Below are 23,335 nucleotides of genomic sequence, written 5' to 3' on the forward strand. Positions count from 1 at the left end.
GATCACAATTGATGAAGAACTAGACACAATTATCACAGAGAAAGCACCTACAAGGGGTCATTCCTCAAGATGGTGAAAGAGGCCTATGTTCCTCATCAAGTGTTGCTGAAGAAACCGGACACTCCATTCCATCAAGCCATTAACGCCTATCACAAAGGTAAATAAAATGACTTTATTGTAAAGTACAGTTAATTTCCTTAATCATAATACTATAGCACATTAATTATACATTAAATAAGGTATATTTTGTTTAGGTTTAAGGCTTAGAAAATTAGAAAGTAGAAAATTCTGTTTTATGGGGACCTGGGAACGGATTATTCTCATTTCAATGGTTTTCTACGGGAAGTTAATTTTTGGGATACACACTTTTTGCCTTACACACTCTGTCTGGGAACCAATTAAGTGCGTAAGCCAAGGTCCCACTGTATATAGAATCAGTAAGAATAAATAATTTGATTGTATTCACCCTTTAATTGCAAAATATATTCAATTACATGGAATTTTTGAACTGTGATTATTTATTCAGTACAATCAATCAATCAATCAATCAATCAATCAATCAATCAATCAACCACATGCATGTGTTCAGAATGTGGGAGGAAGTAATCCAGCAGAAGTACAAAGGAAAAAAATTCAAACACATATAAAGCCTCAATGCAAAATTCCAACTCAAAATGTCTGACTGTGAAACAGATGTAGAAACCACATGCTGCACCATGCTGCCAATACTGTACAATGCTCATATAGTTTAAACATATTTGTCATTGAAACGCTGCTCATCTCAACTAATTCTTTTCAGATTCTTATACTTGATGAACAATAACAGCTGAAAGTGCTGTATATAAATAAATGCAAACTGAACGTAAGACTATTCAACATAACAATGTAGAAACAACAAAACAAGAAAGACTGAAACCGTCGAAGGAGGGAGCAGCAGGTTGTTTGAGAAATTGTATTAAAATAATGTCAACAGAAACAAAATCTAAAACATCAAAGTCATTGAAACAGACAAAATACAAAGTATCAAATAAAGACCAAGAGTAAAAGTCTGCCAAGATAAAAAAAACATGCACAGCATTCAATGCATACACAGTGCATACAACAATGACCCGACACGAATGGTCGTGCCCGGCGTCCTTTTAACTGTCACTGATTGGGAACGACCAGCACCTGTGAGGCAGCAAGCAGGGCTGAAAGCGCTACCCGTTGGTCGCCAATCCGAACGTGGCAGTCCGCCACTGATCGGGACGACCAGCACCTGTGCAGGTGCAGGCGGGGCCGACAGCGCCACCCGTTGGTCGCCAACCAGATCTTGACACACACACACACATATACATGTGTATACATATATATATATATATATATATATATATATATATATATATAAATTCCATGTAATTGAATACATTTTGCAATTAAAGGGTATATATATAAATCTCGTTATATCGATATTCTCGGGAGTTGGAAAAAATAACCGGACTATCGATATATCCAATCCTGCGCCGAACTGCATTAACAAAAGCCGCGAAAAGAGGGCAGCCAAGCGCCATATAAGAAACGGAGCTGGCCATGAGCTCCATTTTGTGCCTCTTTTTTTTGGGTGAGAGATGTTCCCCCAATGTTGCCTCAAAATGGCACATATATTATGCTTTCATCTTCAGAACTACAGTGTATTTGAATCATATTCATAACTGGATGTGTAACAAGAAAGCATATTATCCGAATCTGAAGCCATTGTTTGGATTCACAAGCAATGCAAGACGTCTTGGCATGAAGTCATTTTTATTGGTGTTTTGCATTTGAATAAAAAGTGACATTGGTTGTCCTTTAATACACAGTATGGAATGTTAATAATTTTCAAACTCATCACGCTTCAGCAGACAAAACAAGAAACGTTGCAAAAAACGATTGCATTCATATACAGTACAGTGGGCATGTACATAACACCACAGGGAAACTGCAACGCTTACATCTTACTGTATTATGTATACAATTTCAAAAAGTCATCAATCTTCTTCTGCTTCCCATTTTTACCTTTTAACACAAACACTTCAATCTCATCTGCTACACACTGAAAATGAAAATGGCTCTGCTACACGGGTGCTGGTCACGTAACAAACTCACGTGACCAAGTCGACCAATGGCGCGACCGATGGCGTGTCACGTAACCAAGTCACGTGACCAGGTCGACCAATGGCGCGACCGATGGCGTGTCACGTAACCAAGACACGTGACCAAGTCGACCAATGGCGCGACCCATGTATCGATATAAACAGCAAAATGGCCGGCGGGGGGATGAAAAGGAGCACCGTAATACCCGGATTATCGTACTACAGGGTACAGGGTATCATACTAAACAGAACTAATTATATATAAAAAGACTAGAAATGTGCACGGGAAATGAAAATAGTACCGTAATAAGCGGTACTATTGATATATATATATTGGATTGGATTGGATTGGATATGCCTTTATTAGTCTCACAGTGGAGAAATTTACATTTCACAGCAGCAAAGTGATGAAAGTGATGATATATATATATATATATACAGTAAAGTCTCATTATATCGATATTCTCGGGAGTCGGAAAAAAATATCGATATAACCGGACTATCGATATATCCGATCCTGCGGCATGTACATTTTCTCCTTGCGTTCATAGAAATAGTATCGTAATAAGCAGTACTATCGATATAACCGATATCGATATAACGAGACTTTACTGTGTGTGTGTGTGTGTATGTATATTATATATATATATATATATATATATATATATATATATATATATATATATATAGAGAGAGAGAGAGAGAGAGAGAGAGAGAGAGAGAGAGAGAGAGAGAGAGAGAGAGAGAGAGAGAGAGAGACACACACACACACACACACACACACACACACACACACTGCTCATGATAAGCATGGCTTCACTATAATTATTTCTGAAGGGACATATCAATCTTATATTTGATTCAACTATAATTGCATATACTTAGACTTGAAGTCATGCGCTCTGTGACTGTGACTATTTAAAGCAACAGCTGTTCTCAACTGAGGTGAAATGTGCTTTAGGAGTGACTGCCTAGTTAATATGGCATGTGCCTCTTTACCAACCAAGTAAGGACATTTCTGTTATTATTCTGGTAAGCGGATAGAGTGACATTCAGTCATTTTCATGAACAGAATATGTAATAGAGCTGAGATCAGTGGAACTCACATGCTCCTGTCTGTCTGTACTACGATGGCACACGGCATTCCGGCAAAGCAGCATGGTAGACACTACTCACTGCCCACCTCTCTTTTATTCTTGAATGGTGGGAACGGAGCACTTCCTGTGAGGGAGTTTGGAGCATGCATGAAGAAAGCCAGGGGGAGGGGCTTAGGCAAAGTGCCAAAGAGTCCCATGTGAATTCAGTCCACAAAGGACAATCCTCTGCTTTCTTCAGGCAGCTGTGTCTGATTGGACATCAAAATGCCAGACAGCATTGGGAGGCCAATAGAAAAAAGGTCTATACGTGTAAGCTCCATGAGAGCACTTACTATAAAGGGATATAAATATGTAATCGATAAGAGCAGAAGAATCACAGAGGACAAACAACAGCGCACCACCACTTACTCCATGGGAAGAAGTGCTGCAGCTCTGCAGCTGAAGTTGAATTTTTGACTGTGCTATTTTTTCCTTTCCTTTTTAGAGCTCATGTGACATGTACACAGACAGTTAGTTATCTAGGTTGAGCAAATAGGAGCAAAGGGACAGCAATGTTTCATAGCTACTTCCACAGATGGGGTAACTGTGGATTAGAGGCAATTCTGAATGTAAATATTCATGTTTATGAACAGTTCCTACAGTAGAAATAAAAACACAACTTAATCAAAGCTTTGATCACAAAGCATGGGTAGAGTTTTCTTTAGTTTTCGGTATTAACGCGGCGGTTGTACCGCTGTGCCAGTAGTGGAAGTCCCAATTGTTGGCATCCCTGATTTAGTGTTACAACCAGGGAAGTCGGAGCTTGACGTCACAGAAGCACAAATAGAATGACTGATATGTCAATGAGGAAATAATATCATTTTTAAAGTCACAAAATGAGATATTTATTTTATCTTGTGTAAAAATATTTTTAAGATGATAATAGTTATAATTTGTTCAATGAATTGATTTCTACAATAATTATGAAGAAATATATTAGATGGTTGGTGTCATATTTATGAAATGAATTCGGTGAGATGCACTGCACGCATTCACGAAGAGCCAAATCTGTCATCCTGCGACACAATTAAATACACCAAAATCATATTAAACCACCTGCGCTGCAAGGTAAACCTAAAATGTAGTCTTTTTTTATTTTACTATTATTAAGAAATTGTTCGATGACTAAGGAGGGATGCAATTTTTGTGCCGAAATGTACAAAATGTACAAAATGTACGAAATGAAGCCATTGTTTTGATTCACAAGCAATGCAAGACGTCTAGGCATGATGTCACGAACTGGGGGCGGGACTTTCTGAAAATGCCCAATTCACAGCTCAATTTTTTGCAGATTTTGGACACTTTAAGTGATTTTTATTGGTGGTTTGCATTTGACTAAAAGTATCATACTAAATGTTTTGGGTATTTCAGATGCTATAAAACGTTTTTCTGGTGTCAGTTAAAAAACAAAAAAGTAACGTCAGTTGTCCTTTCACTGACATCAGAATTTTTTTAATAGCATCTAAAATACCCAAAACACGCAGTATTTTTATTCAAATAGCTATATGCGGTGGAATCTTATTAAAATACGCCCAGTAGAAGTCATTTGAAGCCATTTTATACATCTCAGTCCTCTGACATTTCTATTGTGCTTGGAATACTTTTTTTGTTTTTTTTATCCTTTCACCCCCCAGCCCCGTCCCCTTTCAAATTGCTGCTGTGGACTGCAAATTTCCCCATTGTGGGACTATTAGGCTCTCTGATCTGATATGATCTGAATAAACTATCAATGGCTTTTTTGGTGTCCTGCACTGGGTGGGATTTAATTGTTCATCAAATGTGATTGATTTATATCCACTTTCCTTTTATCCACTACCTGCAATTTATTGATGGAACACCCCAGGACACAACTGACCTTCCTTGCCAGCATGCCCAATTTCCTCTGTGTACAGAAATGCTGTAGCCACTGCCTGAAAAATGACTGATGTGGCTATTGAGTCATAGAATGAAGGAGGGACCTCTGAGAATGTATAGTCTGGTCTGGGCTCTTATCTACACACCTCCAGTGCCTCTTTGTTTGTGGGCCCGTCTCGCTTACTCTTCTGTAACTTGTAGGAGGCCGCTCTCTTGATGACCTTTTACTGGATCTTCACTCACATTGGGGAACTTTGCCTCTATTGACACCAGTGCACAAAGTTCACAGTCAATACTCCTCATTCCTTATGTAAATATCATCCTTGATTAGGCGGATGCTGGCATTGGAGAAATTTTGTTGGTGACAGTATTCTGAGGTGCACATTAATGTAGGTCTTGATTATCTCAGAGGTCATGCCAGCTGGACCTCCTGCTTTATGTTCTTTTTATGCACGTTAAGCATTTCAAAAATGGGATCTATTGTTAAACCGAATTAATATAGAGTATGTCGTGTCTCTGAAACATACAGTATTTTCTTGAACAGTAGCTGGTAAACTTGGCACACAAACACATTTTTCAGGGCAATATATTATCTCAGAAATTAACATGCTGAACTATTTATATTGTTTATGTCAATTTATTAGTGATGAGCCTTCAGAGCAAAAATTATGAAAGCACGCTCAGCAGTACTGAACATTGGAAATGTTAAACAATCAAATAGTTTAATTCAACGTATACGTGAAAATAGTTGCATGTGCCTCTGTTAAAAAAATGCTCTAACAAATGTGAAAACATGTCAGAGTATAATGAAATGTGTTTTATCTCCTTCAGAATGTCATCTTTCACATGGCTGTGTAAGTCTCAAATAGTTTGTGAAATTCACAAATACAGAGTCTATAAAAACATACGCTCCAAGACTTTTGTAGCTTATAAAATTGGAACAAAATAAATTCCGCCGTAGGGGGGAACAAATTCCTTCTGTGGAGGGATATATATATGCCACGTCTTTTGTTTTCAAAGCAAAACAGAAGAAAATTGCATTACAAGTCATGCAATGGCTTCAAGATACGCCTCTGATGACCTAAATAAACATTGTTCATGTTCTCCATCCTCCCACTCAATCATAGCAATCGCTCGACCTTTGCCTCATACTTGGATTGTACCTTTATTTGTCTCGCAGTGGAGAAATGTACATTTCACCGCAGCAAAGTTATTCAAGAAAGAGGCCACTTGTGGTACTACAAATACAGCTACTGGTCACTTTAAAATGGTTCAATGATTTTCTGCACCAACTGTACAACTGTTATCATATTTTATACCACCACTGATCACTTTAGCTCTGATTGATACTTTGCACATTGTCTTACAGTTGCTCCTGAGAGGTACCACTTACATTACGGAATGCCCTTCTTTACTCATTTGTAATGTCCTTTGATATGATGATACCAGCGCAGTGTGTTCTGCCGGAGACACATTCCTCGTTTGTTTTACATAATTGGCCAATAAAGATGATTCTGAAGGAAAGACAGAATAGGAAAGAAAGAGCCACTTATGTCTTGAAAACCAAACCATCCAACTGAGCTGAAGATAATTTCGATGACTATTTGTATTACACAGTATCAGAAAGTAATAATAATTTAGACTAAATCACTACTGTTTCTGAAATGTAGACCATAGAACTGTACATGAAGTTTCCAGAAACGGTGATCATCAAGATCAGCAATATCTGACGTAAGGTGTGATGCTCCTGAGAGATATATAGGCCAATGTCACACGTGGTGGCAAAGAAAGAAAGATTGCGCATTGTATCTTTCAAGCATTTAATCTGAATAATAAGACCAAAAAAAACATATTAAAATACGTATTAAAATTAAAATTTGAAATCTGGTTGCCTCTAGGCAGGAAATCCAATACTTATACGAGATTCTTCACCAGTGGGGAGGCCAAACCCCACAGCTTCAGAGGTTTCTGTTGACGCAAAGCACGAAAATGATGATTCCGACTTCAAAATGTTGCTGCCTACATCACAACACTAATGGTTTTCTGCAGGGAGAAATGAACAATGTGGTGAATCTATACTGCACATAGCTGTCTCTACAGATTTCTACCTCTCTTGTATGATGAATAATTCAGATTTACAAATAATAGTAGCAGCTGTGGTTTTAAAAAGCAAGTCAGGATTACATGAACAATAACTGTTAATTTCCTTCTAAACTGCATCTTATATCTATATATATATATATATATATATATATATATATATATATATATATATATATATACACAGTAAAGTCTCGTTATATCGATATTCAAGGGAGTCCGAAAAAATATCGATATAACCGGGACTATCGATATATCCAACCCTGTTTGCATGTAATTTTCTCCGTGCGTGCATAGAAATAGTATCGATATAACCGGGACTATCGATATATCCGATATCGATATAACGAGACTTTACTGTATATATATATATATATATATATATATATATATATATATATATATATATATATATATATATATATATATATACACCTGTACTGTCCACTAATATGATGATACCAGCGCAGTGTGTTCTGCCGGAGACACATTCCTCGTTTGATTTACATGATATATATATATATATATATAAATTTTTCTCTCTTCCTTATTGTGCATGCGATACTTTGTTTCTGCCCCCTTCAATTTAGCTGCTGAAAATTGAAAATGTCCGTATTCTGGGAATAATAACGTTTTATTCTCTTGTGATCTAGGTCAGTCGACCTTTATTAATAGACTACAAATAAACTTTCTGACAACTGTTGCGGCTCAATATTATTTTGCATATGAGGCGCACTGAATTATAAAGCGCAGGGTCATCTTTTGAATAAAATGAAGGCTTTTGGGTCTTGCTGAAAATACGGTATTTTAATACATTCCAATTGTATTCAGTGTGGAATAAATGGATTAACCATGGTCAGCTTGTCGACAAATACTGTGGATAGAGTAAAGGCCATTCAATGGATCATGACCACATTTGTTAGCTTCAACAAAAACAAATCCTCTGATGGATAAAAAATGTGTATGGCCTCATTATTCCTTTGAGCATGCCCGACTTTTGACACGTGTAGATGCGTCAGTGCAGATGAAACACTTGGGACATAAACACAGCACACTGTTCAACCTGCATTTTAAGGGCCAACATGGAGGCTGAAACAGCAAACAGGCAGACACTTCTGGGTGTGATTACCACATATAACAAACCGGAACAGAGTTAAGCTGACATAATGTGCACAGCTTGGCGTCATGGGAGCAAGTATATGAAATGAGATAAGAGGAGGAAAGTAATGAAAGGACGGACAGACAGGCATCACATCAAGCCTCAGATCTGCCAGTACCTGTGTGCAAGTTGATCCTGAATGCAGTCAGCACGGCAGGACCATCTTAAGAGAGCAGATATAAGCATGCGGTCAGTAGAAAAAAGCCTGCACCTCTGCACTGTGAGGTCAACCATGGGGTCATGCTGTTCATTCATTCATTCATTCATTCATTCATTCATTCATTCATTCATTCGTTCGTTCGTTCGTTCATTCGTTCATTTTCCAATCCACTTATCCTCACATGGGTCGTGAGAGGTTCTTGGGCCTCTCCCAGCCGTCTCTGGGCAGTAGGCCAGAGACATTTTGAACCAGTTCCCAGCCAATTGCAGCGCACACAGAGATGAACAACCATCTGTGTTTACACTCACACCTAGGGACAATTTAGAGCATTGGTTCTTAATCTTGTTGGCGGCACCGAACCCCACCAGTTTCATGTGCTCATTCGTCGAACCCTTCTTTCAATGACTGTGCCCACTAACTACAGACTAGACTGAAGGGTGGACCTCTGCGGGGGAGGATCCACCGAACCCCTGAGACCGACTCACCGAACCCCTAGGGTTTGATCAAACCCAATTTAAGAACCACTGATTTAGAATGTTCAATCAGCCTACCATGCATGTTTTTGGGGTGTGGGAGGAAATTGGAGGACCCGGAGAAATCCACGGGATAACAGGCAAACTCCACACAAGTAGCCAGAGCTGGAATTGCTGCACTGCGAGGTCAACGCGCTAACCACTGAAAATGGAAACCTGTCAATGTCCAATATCTGCAAATTAATTTAATTTGCAGGCAAGTTTTGAAGTTAGATTTTTAATATTTATAACTGCTATAAGAACTTGCAACTAATAACATGTTAAAAAATGATTGCTGGCTCACAATTTATATGTGACTTTTGTTTTTTCAATTGAGCTGAATTATAAACGTCTGGTTTTGGGCAGGTTGCATAGGAGTCTGTCATTTACACAGCATAGGCACCATTAAGAGCTCATTTTCAACTGCTGCATTTCATTTTTTTTAAATTACAGAAGAGTTGTTATGCCTCAAACTTGAATAACTGCAGCTCAGTATTGTGTAACAGAAAAACAGGGGAAGTAATACTGATTTCGAAGAGATTTAACTTCCTCTAAGTCTGAGGTACAGATATGCAAGAAATGTATGTTGAGCATTCTAGACATTAGTCCACATGTGACATTAGTCGGATTTGTAAGGGAGTTAAAATGGATCTGTCTTTAGCATGTGTGATTGTGTAATGAATGAACCAAAAAGTGAAAAACAAAAGTACAAAAGTCTTTCTAATGAAATACCTGTTTAAGCACGACTTTTCATAGAACCATTTCAATGAAGCCTCTATTCATAAAGTTCACTCAAACACACTATTTTCAATGTACAGCTAAATAGTTTGAGGCGAAAGCAGAAATTGTCACCAAAGTACCCACAAGCCCCTTCCAGCAGAATCAAATATAATGATCACAGAGGCTTCATTGACAAGTGCATGAATCTTCAAGAAGACACGTTCAACTGAGAGAGGACATTGTCTTATCTTTGTGAGACATGTACCCTACAAGCATTGAAACAGCATGTCAATCATGGTTGAAGCAGCCCAGTGCTCGAGTGTTTAGGGCATTGACTTTGCAATGCAGAAATACATGTTCTCCCTGGGCACGCGTGAGTTTTCTTTGGATACTGTGGGTTACTCCCACCTTCCAAAAACCTGCATAGCAGGCAGAGTAACACAAAATTGTCCCAAGGTGTGAACGTGAGCATGCATGGTTGTTTGTGTCTGTATGCCCTCCGATTGACTGGCAACCGGTTCAGGGTCTCCCCGCCTAACTGCCCTAAGACAGCTGGGAAAGGCTCCAGCACTCCCCGCGAACCTCGTGAGGTTATGCGGATTGGAAAATAGATGGATGGGTCGTAGTAGAAGACTTGATGTGTGTGAAGTCTGCACCACTTTCCAAGGAACGGTGGCAGATGCAGATTAGGTTTCATTATAATCTCACTAGGAAGTCTTCACCCAATCATGCTGCTTTTCTACAAAGGTAACAGTGGTATTCATTTAGTATTATTGACAGGCTTTGTATTTTCTTACGAATTGCTACTGCAGTCAGAGAGGCTGATGCCCATGGAGGATGCAGCAGAGTTAGGGCCGATATGCATTATCGTGATACACTGGGCTATACCATGTAGCCCAGTGTATCAGGAATACAATACATATTCTATCATGCCACTGTTTTGCTACTGTTCCTTCCCTCATTTACCATATACAGAAAACTGTGTGGCATAAGAACACCAAATACCTTGATACAAGCAGGGTGCCCACATATCATCAGACAGTCAAACAGAGTACTTATCGAAATCAGACAGCAACAATCCCACATTTTCATATTTCAGTCCTATTTATTATTTTAATTACAATACATTTTAATGTGTCCTATAGTCGTGAAATCATGGCAATTTTATCCCACCTGAAACACGAAGGATAAAGGTGACATTTGTGGTGAAAGTAGGAATTCATCCACGCAGACCGGTTCATTTAATTAAGCATGGCAAAGATGTTATATCATCATTTGTAGACATCTACGTTAAATGAGATTGATGAGCATAGTCGTCAATATCCTAAATATTTCCTCCTTCGGCATTGCTGTTTTGACGATATATGTTGGTAAAACAACTCGACATGCAGCACCAAATTCACTTCCCTAAATATTTAGTTATTTTGACTTCAAAGTGGCGCCGCAAGAGTGGCTGCCTTTACAGCAGCTCCTCTATTTTGTTTTTCTTCTGTTTCCTTTCCTCTTCATTTCATAACTATGCTCCTGTTAATTGGGAATTTCTCCAATGTCAGATGAATAAAAGTAATCTCATCTCATCTTCCACATAACTTTAGTGCTGTGAATTGGGAGTTTCTCAATTGTGAGACGAGTGAAGTTTATCTTATTTTGTCTTCTCTTGTCTTGTTGTTGTGCAAGGAAACATCATTTTATCATCACTCGACATCGTGGTTGGAACGCATGAATGTTGATTCACAGACATGTTGCATTCAAATTAGGAGTTGCATTTGTTTTTGTAATGCGAATGAGAATATAAAGAGATTAGATTTTACAAAATCTGAATACCGCAGAAGGACCTGCATTATGTACAAGGCAATAGTGTGTACTTAAAACATATATTGTGGTGTATCATTATTAATTAATTAAATAAAATCCCTTCGGTGTGATGGAAGAGTGTCCCATATCGCCCTGCACTACTTACAAGTGGATTATTTCTACAATGAAACATTTTGCTCGAAACACAAATAGTCTGCAGAATGCAGGACTGAAAAGAAAGCGATGGGTTGTTATGCGTGATTTAGTATCATGCCTCCATCATCGAAGGTTGGGGAGGTAATACAATTACAGGGCCAGTTGCCATGGAAACTCTTTGGCTCTGTTTGTACTCCAACTGGGATATGACTTCATCAGGATGCGGATTGAGATCAGCTTTGAAGGAAGCACACGTGTTTACAAAAAATAAATAATAGCTTTGCAGCATTGAAAAATAAAGCTAAGACGAGTTCATGTGTCATGATAAAGGACATCAATTACAAAGAGAGGTTGGGTTTTTCCATTGAAGACAGCGAGTGTTAGCCCGCACATAAAGTAATACAAGCAAATGCTACGGGTGCCATGGCTGCCTTCGGGGGGGGACCGTAAATCAAAATAAAATATACCTGTATATATAGCGCCTCTTTCCGGCCGAGCTCGCTTGCAATTGGCTGCGTACTGTGCTTCAGGCACACGCACTCACACAGACACATTAGAAATTTCAAGGGCTGGATGTTTACGCGACACCAAGGCTGACCAATCAGCACCAGGGCTATGTTGAAGAACGTGTTCAGGCCACGATCCAATGAGCTCGCTTACGATTGGCTGCGTAGAGTATGTGGGCGCGGAGGAAATCCCTCTTACCAGTTGACGCTCTAAGGAGGAGGTGTCGAGCTCGTTTACGATTGGTTGTGTAGAGTATGTGGGCGGCGAGGAAATCCCTCTTCCCAGTTGACACTCCAGGAGGACGCGATGTATAAAAAAAGTAAGTAAAGTAAAAGTAGACCCAAGGATATATGTCGTCCTGCTGCAGCAGGTGTGAATTTATTTTACGACTGTTAGAGAGTGTTTTATATTACCCCGTTCAATGTTTGACTTAAACATACATTCCATACAAAATATAGTACCAAATTCACCTTATGAACGACCGCTGGGAACGTATCTTGTTTGTAAGGTGGGGAGCAAATTTACACAATCTGTTCTATTTTCATATTTTGAATTGTGAAATTAAACGGTTTGAATAACGGATGGCGGGATGATAGCTTCTAACGTTAAGATGCTGGTTAAAAACAACATGATTTGATAAGCAGACTTTGTGGTCAGCACTGCCTATAGAGTGCTACCTGTCTAAAATCCCTTCACGACAATTCAAATGTCCACAAAATAAGCCTCACATAAAACCCCAGAGATCACAAATGAACAGTGTCAGTGTGGGGGAAAAAAATGAACACGTGACAACATGACCAAAAACCATAAAACATTATGTAAATTGCAAATGTACATTTTATTGTAGATAAATCAACATTATTTCCTCATCAACAAGTTGGTCACAGTCAGGATCACTTTCAGGAGATTCCAAGTTAGAATCACCAGATGGTTTGGGTTCAACACTTGAGGTGTTACTGTACGACCTTAGTCTGTCAGTCAAGCCTATAAATTCATGTTTGGGCAGCTGTGAACAAGGTAGAATTGTCAAAACAGAGCCAGAGGAAAGTGAAGACAGACATCTTCCTCCCCTTTCACATATGGCTGAAGGCCTGCTCTGATAAGCGCCTCAACAAAGCCACTGAACAACAAGTGCAGTATATCAACCCACAACAGACCTAAAGTAAACTGACAACTCTATTAGGCACTCATCGATAAATGCAATTCATCGTTGGGAACAATTTCAGGCCTTTATTTCGTGTAGTTCAAGCAGCAAATTTATCATGCGTCAGATTTTTATTTATTCCCAGTAGTAGTAACGAGACAGTAGTTAACAATATAAAACAAATCCTATTACGAAGTCAAACCATAAGAACTAAAAATAAAGCTTCAGTATTGAACGAGATCACAAGATTATAATGGGTTGGTTAGGAAGACCAAAAACAAGCACCCAAACTCATTCCACCTCTTCTGCTTTGAGACACACTAAATGCTGAATTTAATCTAACATATTTCATTTAACAAAACAGATATGATTCATTTGACAGGACAGTATTGTGCATCGTGTTTCTTTTCTTTGGTAGGCTAAAACAGTCTACAATGCATCTGTTGATTTGTAGTACCGATGGGACCTCTTCTTCTTTTCCTTTCGGCTTTTTCCTTCAGGGGTCGCCACAGTGAATAAGTATCCTCCATCTAACCCGGTTTTGTGCATCCTCTACTCTCACACCCGCTACCTTCATGTCCTCTTTGACAACATCCAAAAACCTCCTCTTTGGTCTTCCTTTCGGTCTCCTGCCTGGCAGTTCAAAGCTCCTGGCAGTTCAAGATCCTTCTACCGATATAGTCAATCTCTCTCCTCTGGGCATGTCCAAACCATCTCAGTGTGGCCTCTCTGACTTTCTCTCCAAAGCCTCTTAAATGAGTTGTAGTGGGTCCCATACTATATATAGCAAACAAGATAATAATAAAAATAATAATACATTTCATTTATCAGCGCCTTTCAAAACTCTCAAGGTCGCTTTACAGTCACAGGGTCAGTTTTTCTGTGGGTGAGCAGCGGGAGCCAAATGCGCCAGCAAGGTGATGCAATACAATACAACACAGCCTGATTTATCTAGTGCTTTCACAATAAACACAACATATATTCTTTCCTTCCATCTTCTTCTCATAACTTTCCTGCTGTGAAATGTAAATTTCTCCACTGCGAGACTAATACAGGTAAATCCAATCCAATCCAATAACATAAAACATGGAGAGTGATGCAATCCGAACCATTTATCCCTCACGCTTTTTTGTTGATTAAAGCGGTTTGAGATGAAAGAGGAGAGAATCCAACTGTCCTTTCACCAGTGGATCAGCGATGTCATGCTCAAAATGTGCACACGTTAGCTACAAGCCAAGTTTCAAAGTCAACAAGAAGCGGTAGCATTCATTGACAAAAAAGTAGATTGTCGGGAGTTCACTTCTCTTGTCCCATGTCATTTTTTCAAGAAGACAACGCAATTATTAAAATTAAAAAAAGCCTATTAACATTCAATATTCATTCAATACGCTCTTCACAATAAAATATGGAAAGGATGAAAAATGAGGGGAGAGCAATATGTTTTTTAATAAATACATGAACCAATGAAAGAAAAAATATCTCCAAATATACTCTGCAAATCCACTTATGTCAAACGACTCTGCGAGGTTGACAATGTCATTTGTGGTGGTTTTGGCATAATTCTCCCATGAAACCTATTGCCAATTGCGATGTTCCACACAGCTTTTTGCCCAACTTCATGATTTGCTTCATTGTTTATCCACCAAGCTTTATATAGTCTCAAGAAGTATGCTGAATAAATAAAAATAATGGACTCTAAGCATGAGAGCATGAATGAGAGGTGTGGTTGCTCTTGAGTGGAGAAGACAAGGGGCTCTACTTCTACGCTGACAGTAAAAAAATAAAATACAATAAAATAAAATAGTTTAAACATGTCCAGTCAGGGCGGCCCGCTAGTGGAGTGGTTAGCACACCGGCTTCACAGTGCAGAGGTCGCCGGATCGCGTCCCGGTCCGGCCTCCCTGTGTGGAGTTTGCGTGTTCTCGCCGGGCCCACATGGGTTTTCTCCGGGTTCTCTGGTCTCCTTCCACACTCCAAAAACATGCATGGCAGGCAGATTGACCACTCCAAATTGTCCCTAGGTGTGTGTGAGAGTGACTGTTGTATGTCTTTGTGTGCCCTGCGATTGGCTGGCAACCAATTCATGGTGTCCCCCGCCTTGTGCCCGAAGACAGCTGAGATAGGCTCCAGCACCCCCTGCGACCCTAATGAGGAATAAGCGGTACAGAAAATGGATGGATGGATGTCCAGTCAATTTGGTGGCTGCGAAGCACAATCTTGGTTCACAGTTCAACAGATGTAAACAGTACACTCTCCCCAGATAGGCCAACCTTTTCTCTCCCAATTCCCAAAGCCTGCACCTTTGTGGGTCAGTGCTCGGCAGTATTAGAATGAGGCTGTTACATAACTCTAGGTGCTCACAGACTGCAATGATATTGTCCGCAATTGTTGGTTTCATTTGTGTTGTGTGTGTGTGTGTGTGTGTGTGTGTGTGTGTGTGTGTGTGTGTGTGTGTGTGTGTGTGTGTGTGTGTGTGTGTGTGTGTGTGTGTGTGTGTGTGTGTGTGAATATAAGACGTTAGTACATTCTCAAATGAAATGTATTATTATTATTATTATTATTATTATTATTATTATTATTATCAACGCCGATTGACAGGTCATATGCAACATGAACGCTCAACCCGTGCTTGGTTTGACTGCGGTATCGGACTCCCTTACTTCTGCATTACACAGACATAATTTTTGCCGTGCACCAAAAATCGGGTAGAGGATCAAGTTGACTGCCCAAATAGAAAGAAAACTGTTTTTAGCCGATGTCAGGTTTTATATAGAAGTTGGTTCTTCAGAGGGCCAAAAGTACTTTCCAAAACTAGACTTTTAAAAAATTTACAACAGATTATTTTCTTACAGACAGTGGCTTTTTAGGTGTTCAATTACCTTACATGTTTCATGTCTGTAAGAAAAAAAAAGTTGTAAATTAGATAGCAAGTAGACAGTATGAACTTAACACAACTAGACTTTTTTTCCATTTACAATGCTGAGTCGTCTTTGTGACATCCCGGCGCATATCTTGTCTGGAAATGAAAAATTCCAATCAGCTAATTACTTATTTATAAAGATAATACATCATATTTTGAGCATATAAACCATCAAATTGGAGGAAAAATAATACGAGGTGATTGTTAGCCGCGATCCCGTAAGTTTGTTGCTTTCCGGGATCGCGAGTGTGCCATTTTATTTTGTCTAGCTTGACAGGCTGGACGGATCTCCCCGCACGCCTTCTTTTGTCGCGTTTTATTCCGCGTCCGTGGAATCGTCGGACTCGCGCCTTTTGTTGTAATAAAATCTCTGCCAGCACCTACGGGACTCAAAGTGGATGCAGATGACATCGAGGAGCTTGTTTGTTGCTGACCATAATGAGGTCCTCAACACAGAGGATTTGATTTGCCTTCAAGAGGACAAGCAGAAGCAGGCCATTCAGGAGTTGATGTGCAGGCTTTTATAGAACAGTTCCATCCAGAAAAGGATATGAGAATCATCAAAATGATGATTGATAATGTGATACCTCAGTTTAAGATCTTACAAGTCAGAAAGCAACAGATGTCAATTAAGAGTCATCAACGACCATCACAAATGTAAATAAAGTGACTTTATTGTACCGTGCAGTGTATTTCTTTCATTACAATACCATCTGGACCATCTGGGAGAAATAATGGTAAAACAATTCATTCTCGTCAAGCCAACACCTGAAAGCATTTCACTGGGTCATGTAAATGTCCCTAATGGACTCTGTTGGAGATTGTTTAAAACCACACTCAAAAGTGGTTTCGAGTTTGGTTGAAACACACCTATGACTGGTGGTCACTGAAGAATAAATTATGTGCAATATGGAGATAAAATATCTTGTTTTCTCTAGTTTGAAGTACATTATGTGGTCTAAATCAGTGGTTTAATTATGGAAAGACATTCCAGGGTGAACGCGCAGTATGTTTTGAAATGACACACTGTGGCAACAATAAAAATAGTAACAGAACCCAGGGTAAATTCTTCTCCAGTATATTTCCAACTATTTGCATAGTGTCATCAAGAATAGCCTCTGCTCAAAGAAAGCACAAAGTCCACGAGGACGACTCTGTTAACGCGTTAGAATATAAATGAATATTTGGATAATTAAAACAACATGAGTTGATGTTTATTAAGAAGCCGTTTCTTAAAAACAGTCATGTTATAAAGTCAATGTACCTGTATATGTATTTATCTACGGTTGACTTATTTTATGAGCGTTTGCTTTCATTCGGCGTGGGAACACTGTCTTGACAAAAAATTCAATGAAGTCCACAGGGAAAAGAAGAAACGACGTGGGTGCACAAACAAATGGGCCTACCTTCAGTGTGAACGTCTCCGGCGCTTTGCAGCTCGATCAAAGTTTCATCCCTTGTCTTGCCCGTTATTTTCCTCATTGCGGCGATACGGGTGTTCATTCAGAGCAGCTGTAACAGGAAGGCGCGGACCGGTGATGCCAAATGTGGCACTCTCGGATCAACCAAATGACCACCACGTACGCATCCCGTCAGCCAAACAGCAGGGGTAGCATCTTTTGCACGTTTTCAAGGAAACCCGATGGAAGTCACTGCTTGCTGCCAGACGCTTGCCAGAGTAATGAAGGTACTCATAAAAGGGGAGTGGCAATTTTTCATCGGCTCAATGGACCTCTACGTGTACGTGTGCAAGAACAGATAGTGAACGTGAGCGTGAAACAATGCACTTACAAAAAGTGTGGCAATTCTACCGTAGTTATGGCACATGGTAAATATTACAAAAAGGTAAAATACGAAAAGGGGAAGACGTGTGGTACCACGCGGTCCTGACTGCAGGTTGGAAATTTGTGTCAACAACGACTTCTTGTGACTCAGACAGGAACTGCATAATATTTCCTGATATCAGAAACACTTAGCACTCACACGTTTTCTGCCTGGATATGTTCTTCAAAAGTGTAATATTTTTAAGAGTCCATTCTAAAAATTGTAAAAATAGGTAATATTCAGCTCTGTGTACTTCTGGTCGCATATTTTCGTTTGAAGACATTTGACCTCAAAGCGTCTTCGATTGTACAATGAACATCACGTGTGCTTGTCTCGCTATTTAAGCCTCAGTGGGTGACTGGGGCATACCACGGAGCAGTCCCATCCATTTTTTTTCACAATATTTTTTGACCGTGGCATCTCACATTTTATTAAGTTGAATGCATGTTTTTGCAATGTGGGAGAAACCCCATATGGTCAGTGGGAAATTTTGCAAATGTCACGTCACAAATGTCAGAGGCAAAAACACAAAACCTGTCATGTGCATCTGCATTTATCACTCACACCATGTAGAAATAAACTGCTCACGGACAAGAGTTGGTCTTCAAGAGTTTGATGTTTCTCTTTATTTGTAAGTAGGTTCGTTGCCAGATTTCCCAGGCAGGTGACACGCAGAGCTTGATCGTGGCGTGGAGTCGAGCAAGTCGTGCTGTGAAACTCCGTGCTATGCTGAGCAGGTGTGATATGCGTCAGGCTGAAATGCACATCAAGGAGATCAAGGGCTTGAAAGACATCCCCTCCTGGATCTGAAGTCAGGGAAGGCGACGCAGGAAAAAACGAGCTGGATGCGCTCAGAAGAGTCGGTAGGAGGTGAGCCGTTCTGGGAAGTTCACACATCGCCGCTCCGGGTCGTTCGACCACACGGAGAGGCCAGGCACGAAGAAGGTCGATCACCGGACATTGGGGGCCTTGTTGGTGGGGTGGCTGATGTTGATGTTCGGGAGCACGGCAACGTGTGCTCTACAACTGCCGGTTTGGTCGATGGAGACTGTATCCTCGCGGCCGTTGATTTGAATCCGCGGCCATTGATTTGAATCCGGAACATCTTCTCACCGCGGGAAAGGACGGGATACGGGATACGAACTGCCGGAGGTGGATCATTGACGTCGACAGTCGTTGGGTCGGTCAAGTTGAGCAGCTCACCAGGCAGTCGTAAACTGGCGCCGTATACCAGCTCCGCTGGAGTCGAGTTGATGTCGGGCTTTAGCGTGGAGCGGATGCCCAGCAACACTAGAGGCATGTTATCCACCCAGTGTTCGGCATTGTCGGAAGACATCAGGGAGGCCTTCAGTTGGCGATGGAGGCGCTCAACCATGCCGTTCGCAGCTGAGTGGTAGGCGGTCGTCTGGTTTCGTGCACAACCCAGAAACTTGCACAGCTTGCCAAATAGTGCAGACTCGAACTGGGCTCCACGATCGGTGGTAATGGTCTTCGGTGATCCAAAGCGGGCGACCCAGTGTTGGAGGAAGGCACCGACAACAGCTTTGGACCCGCTGTAAGTGTCCAGCTCTCACAGCCGTATAACAAGGTGGAGAGTACTAGAGACTTGTACAGCCTGACCTTCACTGCAAAGCCGATGGTATTGCTCCTCCAAATTCGGGCCAGTCTTGTCATGGCTGATGTTGCTATTGCAATTCGTCATTTAATCTCCTTTGTGGAGCTGCCATCCTCACTCACAAAGGACCCAAGGTATTTGAAATCCTTCACCACTTCTAGGGTTTGCCCGTTCATTGTGATTTTTGGTGGTGTTGTTTTATTGTAGCTATTGACCAGTATCTTGCTTTTCTCTGCGCTTATTTGCATACCGTAACCCCTCGCTACCTTTTCCAGTCTGGTGGTAAACTCCTGGAGTTCGGCTTCACTTTTTCCCATCAGATCTATGTCATCAGCGAACCGGAGGTTACAGATGGGTCTTCCTCCGATGGATATGGAGGTGTGAAACTCTTCCAGGGCCTCATCCATGATGTTTTCCAGAAAGATGTTGAATAGGACGGGGGACAGAAGACAGCCTTGTCGGACATCGATAGATATTTTGAAAAGTTCCCCCATGGTGTTGTTCATGAGAACTGCACTGCTTGAGTTGATGTAGAGTGACTGAATGACCTGGATGAGATTCTTGTTGAAGTTGTAGTTTCGGAGCACCTGCCACATCCCCTCATGGCACACCCTGTCAAAGGCTTTTTTAAAGTCGATGAAGTTGTGGAACAGGTCAAGTTGATGCTGAAGGTGTTTCTCGATAAGTAATCTGATGTTAAAAATCTGCTCTGTGGTACTCCTTTTTGGTCGGAATCCTGTTTGCTCATCTGCGATAATTTCCTCAGGATGATCCTTAGCAGCACTTTGCTTGCGTGGCAGATCAGGCTGATGGTCCTGTAGTTCTGACACTGCCTTGAGTTCCCCTTCTTAGGGATAGGGATAACCGGAGATTGTGTCCATTTTTGGGGCCATTGCTTGGTTCTCCAAATATTCTGACAGATGTGTGTGAGTGCTTTAATTGTCTCGTGTCCTCCATGTTTCCAAAGTTCAGCCGGGATGTTGTCGATGCCAGGTGACTTGCCGATCTTCAGGTTCCTTACTGCCTCCTCCACTTCTGCCTGGAGTATCGGCACGTCGTCATCTTCGCTGGTGACCTTTGCGGCGTCAGTGGTTACGTTCTGGTTGGGTTTTATTTTTAGATTGTAGAGTTCCTGGCAGTACTCTGTCCATCTTCTGATTACTGCTGTCTTTTCGGTTAGCAGAGCACCGTCCCCATCTTCTATTATTGTTGCAGTATGTTGCTGCGTCTTTGTCAAAGCCTTCAATGTGGCGTATGCTGCTTTACTGTTGCCCTGTCGTATACTTGTGTCTATTTTTTCACACTGCTCTGTGATCCACTTCTCCTTTGTTTCCCTCATCCTCTTCCCAATATATTTGTTCACCATAGTGTGCTGTTTCGCAGCCTCTGGGTCATCATTCTTGGTCCTTTTTAGTGTCCTTCTGTGGTCACACAGATCAAGGATGTCATCTGTGACTAATAATTCAGTCGCTGTTTCCACAAATGTGCTCTCCATAGCGTCTGTCAGTGAGTCGATGTCTTGTAGAAGGTTGAGGGTGTCAAATTTTCCTCCTATGCTTGCCTCAAATATTCCTGCAACTTGTGGGTCTTTTAGTCTTTCTACGTTAAACCTGATTCGTGGTGAACCGTCTTGCTTTTGGCTTTTCAGTTTGAGTTTGAGTGTCATCAGCACCATATCGTGGTCACTTCCCACGTCTGCGCCAGGAAGCGTCCTGGTTTGGGCTTTGTTTATGCTTGACTTGAATGTTTGAGGGGTCAAGATATAGTCAATTTGATTGTGTATGGCACCATTTGGTGAATGCCATGTCATTCTGCGAAAGGTTTTATGTGGAAACAGTGTGTTGGCTGCGGTGAGCTTATGACTCCTTGCAAATTCCAGAAGTCTTAAACCTCTATCATTTGTTTCTCCTATCCCAAAACGCCCTGCTGTCCCTTCCCAGTGCTCATACGCATCTGTGCCTATTTTGGCATTCCAGTCTCCCTGGACAATGAGAAAGTCCTTCTTGGGTGTTGCCTTAATGGAATTTTCTAACTCCTCATAGAATGTTTCTACTGCATCATCATCATAGTCCATCGTTGGGGCATACACTTGGATGATGGTGATATTCATGGGTCGCGCAGCAATCCGGATGCTAATGAGCCTACTGGATATAGGCGTGCAGCTGATGACTGAGTTGATGTTGCTCTTGTTGACAATAAAGCCAACTCCATGTTGGTGTGTAGATTCTTCTCCACGATACCATATCTTGTGGCCTTCGTCTGTGGTTGCCTCGCCACAGCTGGTCCACCTGACCTCCGCCAGTCCCAAGACATCCCACCTGTATCTGTCTAGTTCATGGGTTAGCTCTTTCACTTTCCCACAAGCATACAGTGTGCGGACATTCCATGTACCAATAATGGTATCACTCCGTGGCAGGCTGTGATTTTATTGTGTTCTTGTCCCAGTAGCATACTTGTCGTCCCCACCCTGGGGCAAATCCGTGGGTAGCGCGGTTGTTGTTTTTCCGGGCCTCGACCGATCCGGCATCAGTGATCCTGACTGCTTGTACATCATGACATTTCAGTAGGCAATTAAACTTGGTGGTGCCTATCTCCTCTCCAAGCTCTTCACCAGGGGTTCCGGAGCCCCCGCTGGTTACCCTTGTCTAGTTTAGCCTGCCGGTCGAAGCAGTTTTCCGTGGTGTGGCCGCAGAACCTCTGCTACTTGGAGCCATAGACAAGAGCTGGATGGTGGTGAGGACCAGTTAGGGGTCAACCAGCTATAAAGCATCAGCAATACAGCTGCGACCGTATCTCCCTCAAGGGTACTACCTCTCCCATACACCCCATACACCCCATACACTACACCTAACACTGTGAAGCATTGTAATTCAACAAAAGTAAAACACAAGCATAATAATTAACAATGCTTATTTTATATAACTGAAATTTGCAATCAATAGTCAATCCAATATTATATAGTACATGTACTATACAATACATTGTATTTTTAAAAGGCAGTATTTGCATAGCCCGCTAGAGAGCAGTACAGTATTGTTTAACGAGCGCTGCTTTGTTCCCAATGATGGCGATAGTTTTATGCGAGATTCACTCACCCTGAACCATTTCGCTTTAAGCAAAACTCACCGACACCCACAAGTAATATTTAGTATTTTATTAGGTTTTAAATCCTTCAAGCTCCCAGTCAGTTCAAATAACTTCAGTGGATGTTGTGTCTTTCCGAACGGAAACAATGGAATATATTTTGTTATTCCAAAAATAATCATGATGTGGTCTATTTATATCAGCTGAATAGCCAAACGATTGTGACCATTTGAATCGAAAATAAGAGTCTGAAGCGATCGTATTTCTATCTGTGAATTTACAAACATTTTGTCTATGTATTCAACTGTGTATTCGACTCTATTGTTCCATGGGTACTCGTGGATTGACTGTGTTGTTGCGCGTGTTTTTTTTGGGGGGGGCACGGAGAGGGTAGGTAAAGAGAGGTAGAGACAGTGCGAGGGAGAGAGAGAGAGAGAGAGAGAGAGAGAGAGAGAGAGAGAGAGAGAGAGAGAGAGAGAGAGAGAGAGAGAGAGAGAGAGAGAGAGAGAGACCACGCTGGATCCGTTCCTGTCGTGTGA

General features: G+C 41.0%; 1 protein-coding gene across 4 annotated transcripts in view; it reads right to left on the minus strand.

Moving 5' to 3' along the window:
* ano5b (anoctamin 5b) overlaps positions 1 to 17,947 on the minus strand; it is a 43,269-nt gene extending 25,322 nt beyond the window's left edge. Inside the window, exons 1-2 of one of the 4 annotated variants that reach the window (XM_088991980.1) lie at positions 17,680 to 17,947; positions 52 to 146 (exon numbers count right to left, since the gene is read on the minus strand). In XM_088991980.1, coding sequence (XP_088848106.1) covers positions 52 to 61 — 10 coding nt within the window. In that variant the 5' untranslated portion in view covers positions 62 to 146; positions 17,680 to 17,947. Of the gene's footprint in view, positions 1 to 51; positions 147 to 3,217; positions 3,255 to 8,478; positions 8,524 to 17,679 lie in introns of those variants that run through there. The other 3 variants (XM_088991978.1, XM_088991981.1, XM_088991979.1) reach the window with 3 other exon arrangements.
* Positions 17,948 to 23,335: the final 5,388 nt, after the last annotated feature.

Source organism: Hippocampus bargibanti, linkage group LG03 (genome assembly GCF_051943395.1).
Source record: "Hippocampus bargibanti isolate YZ-2025 linkage group LG03, ASM5194339v1, whole genome shotgun sequence".
Lineage (NCBI taxonomy): Eukaryota > Metazoa > Chordata > Actinopteri > Syngnathiformes > Syngnathidae > Hippocampus > Hippocampus bargibanti.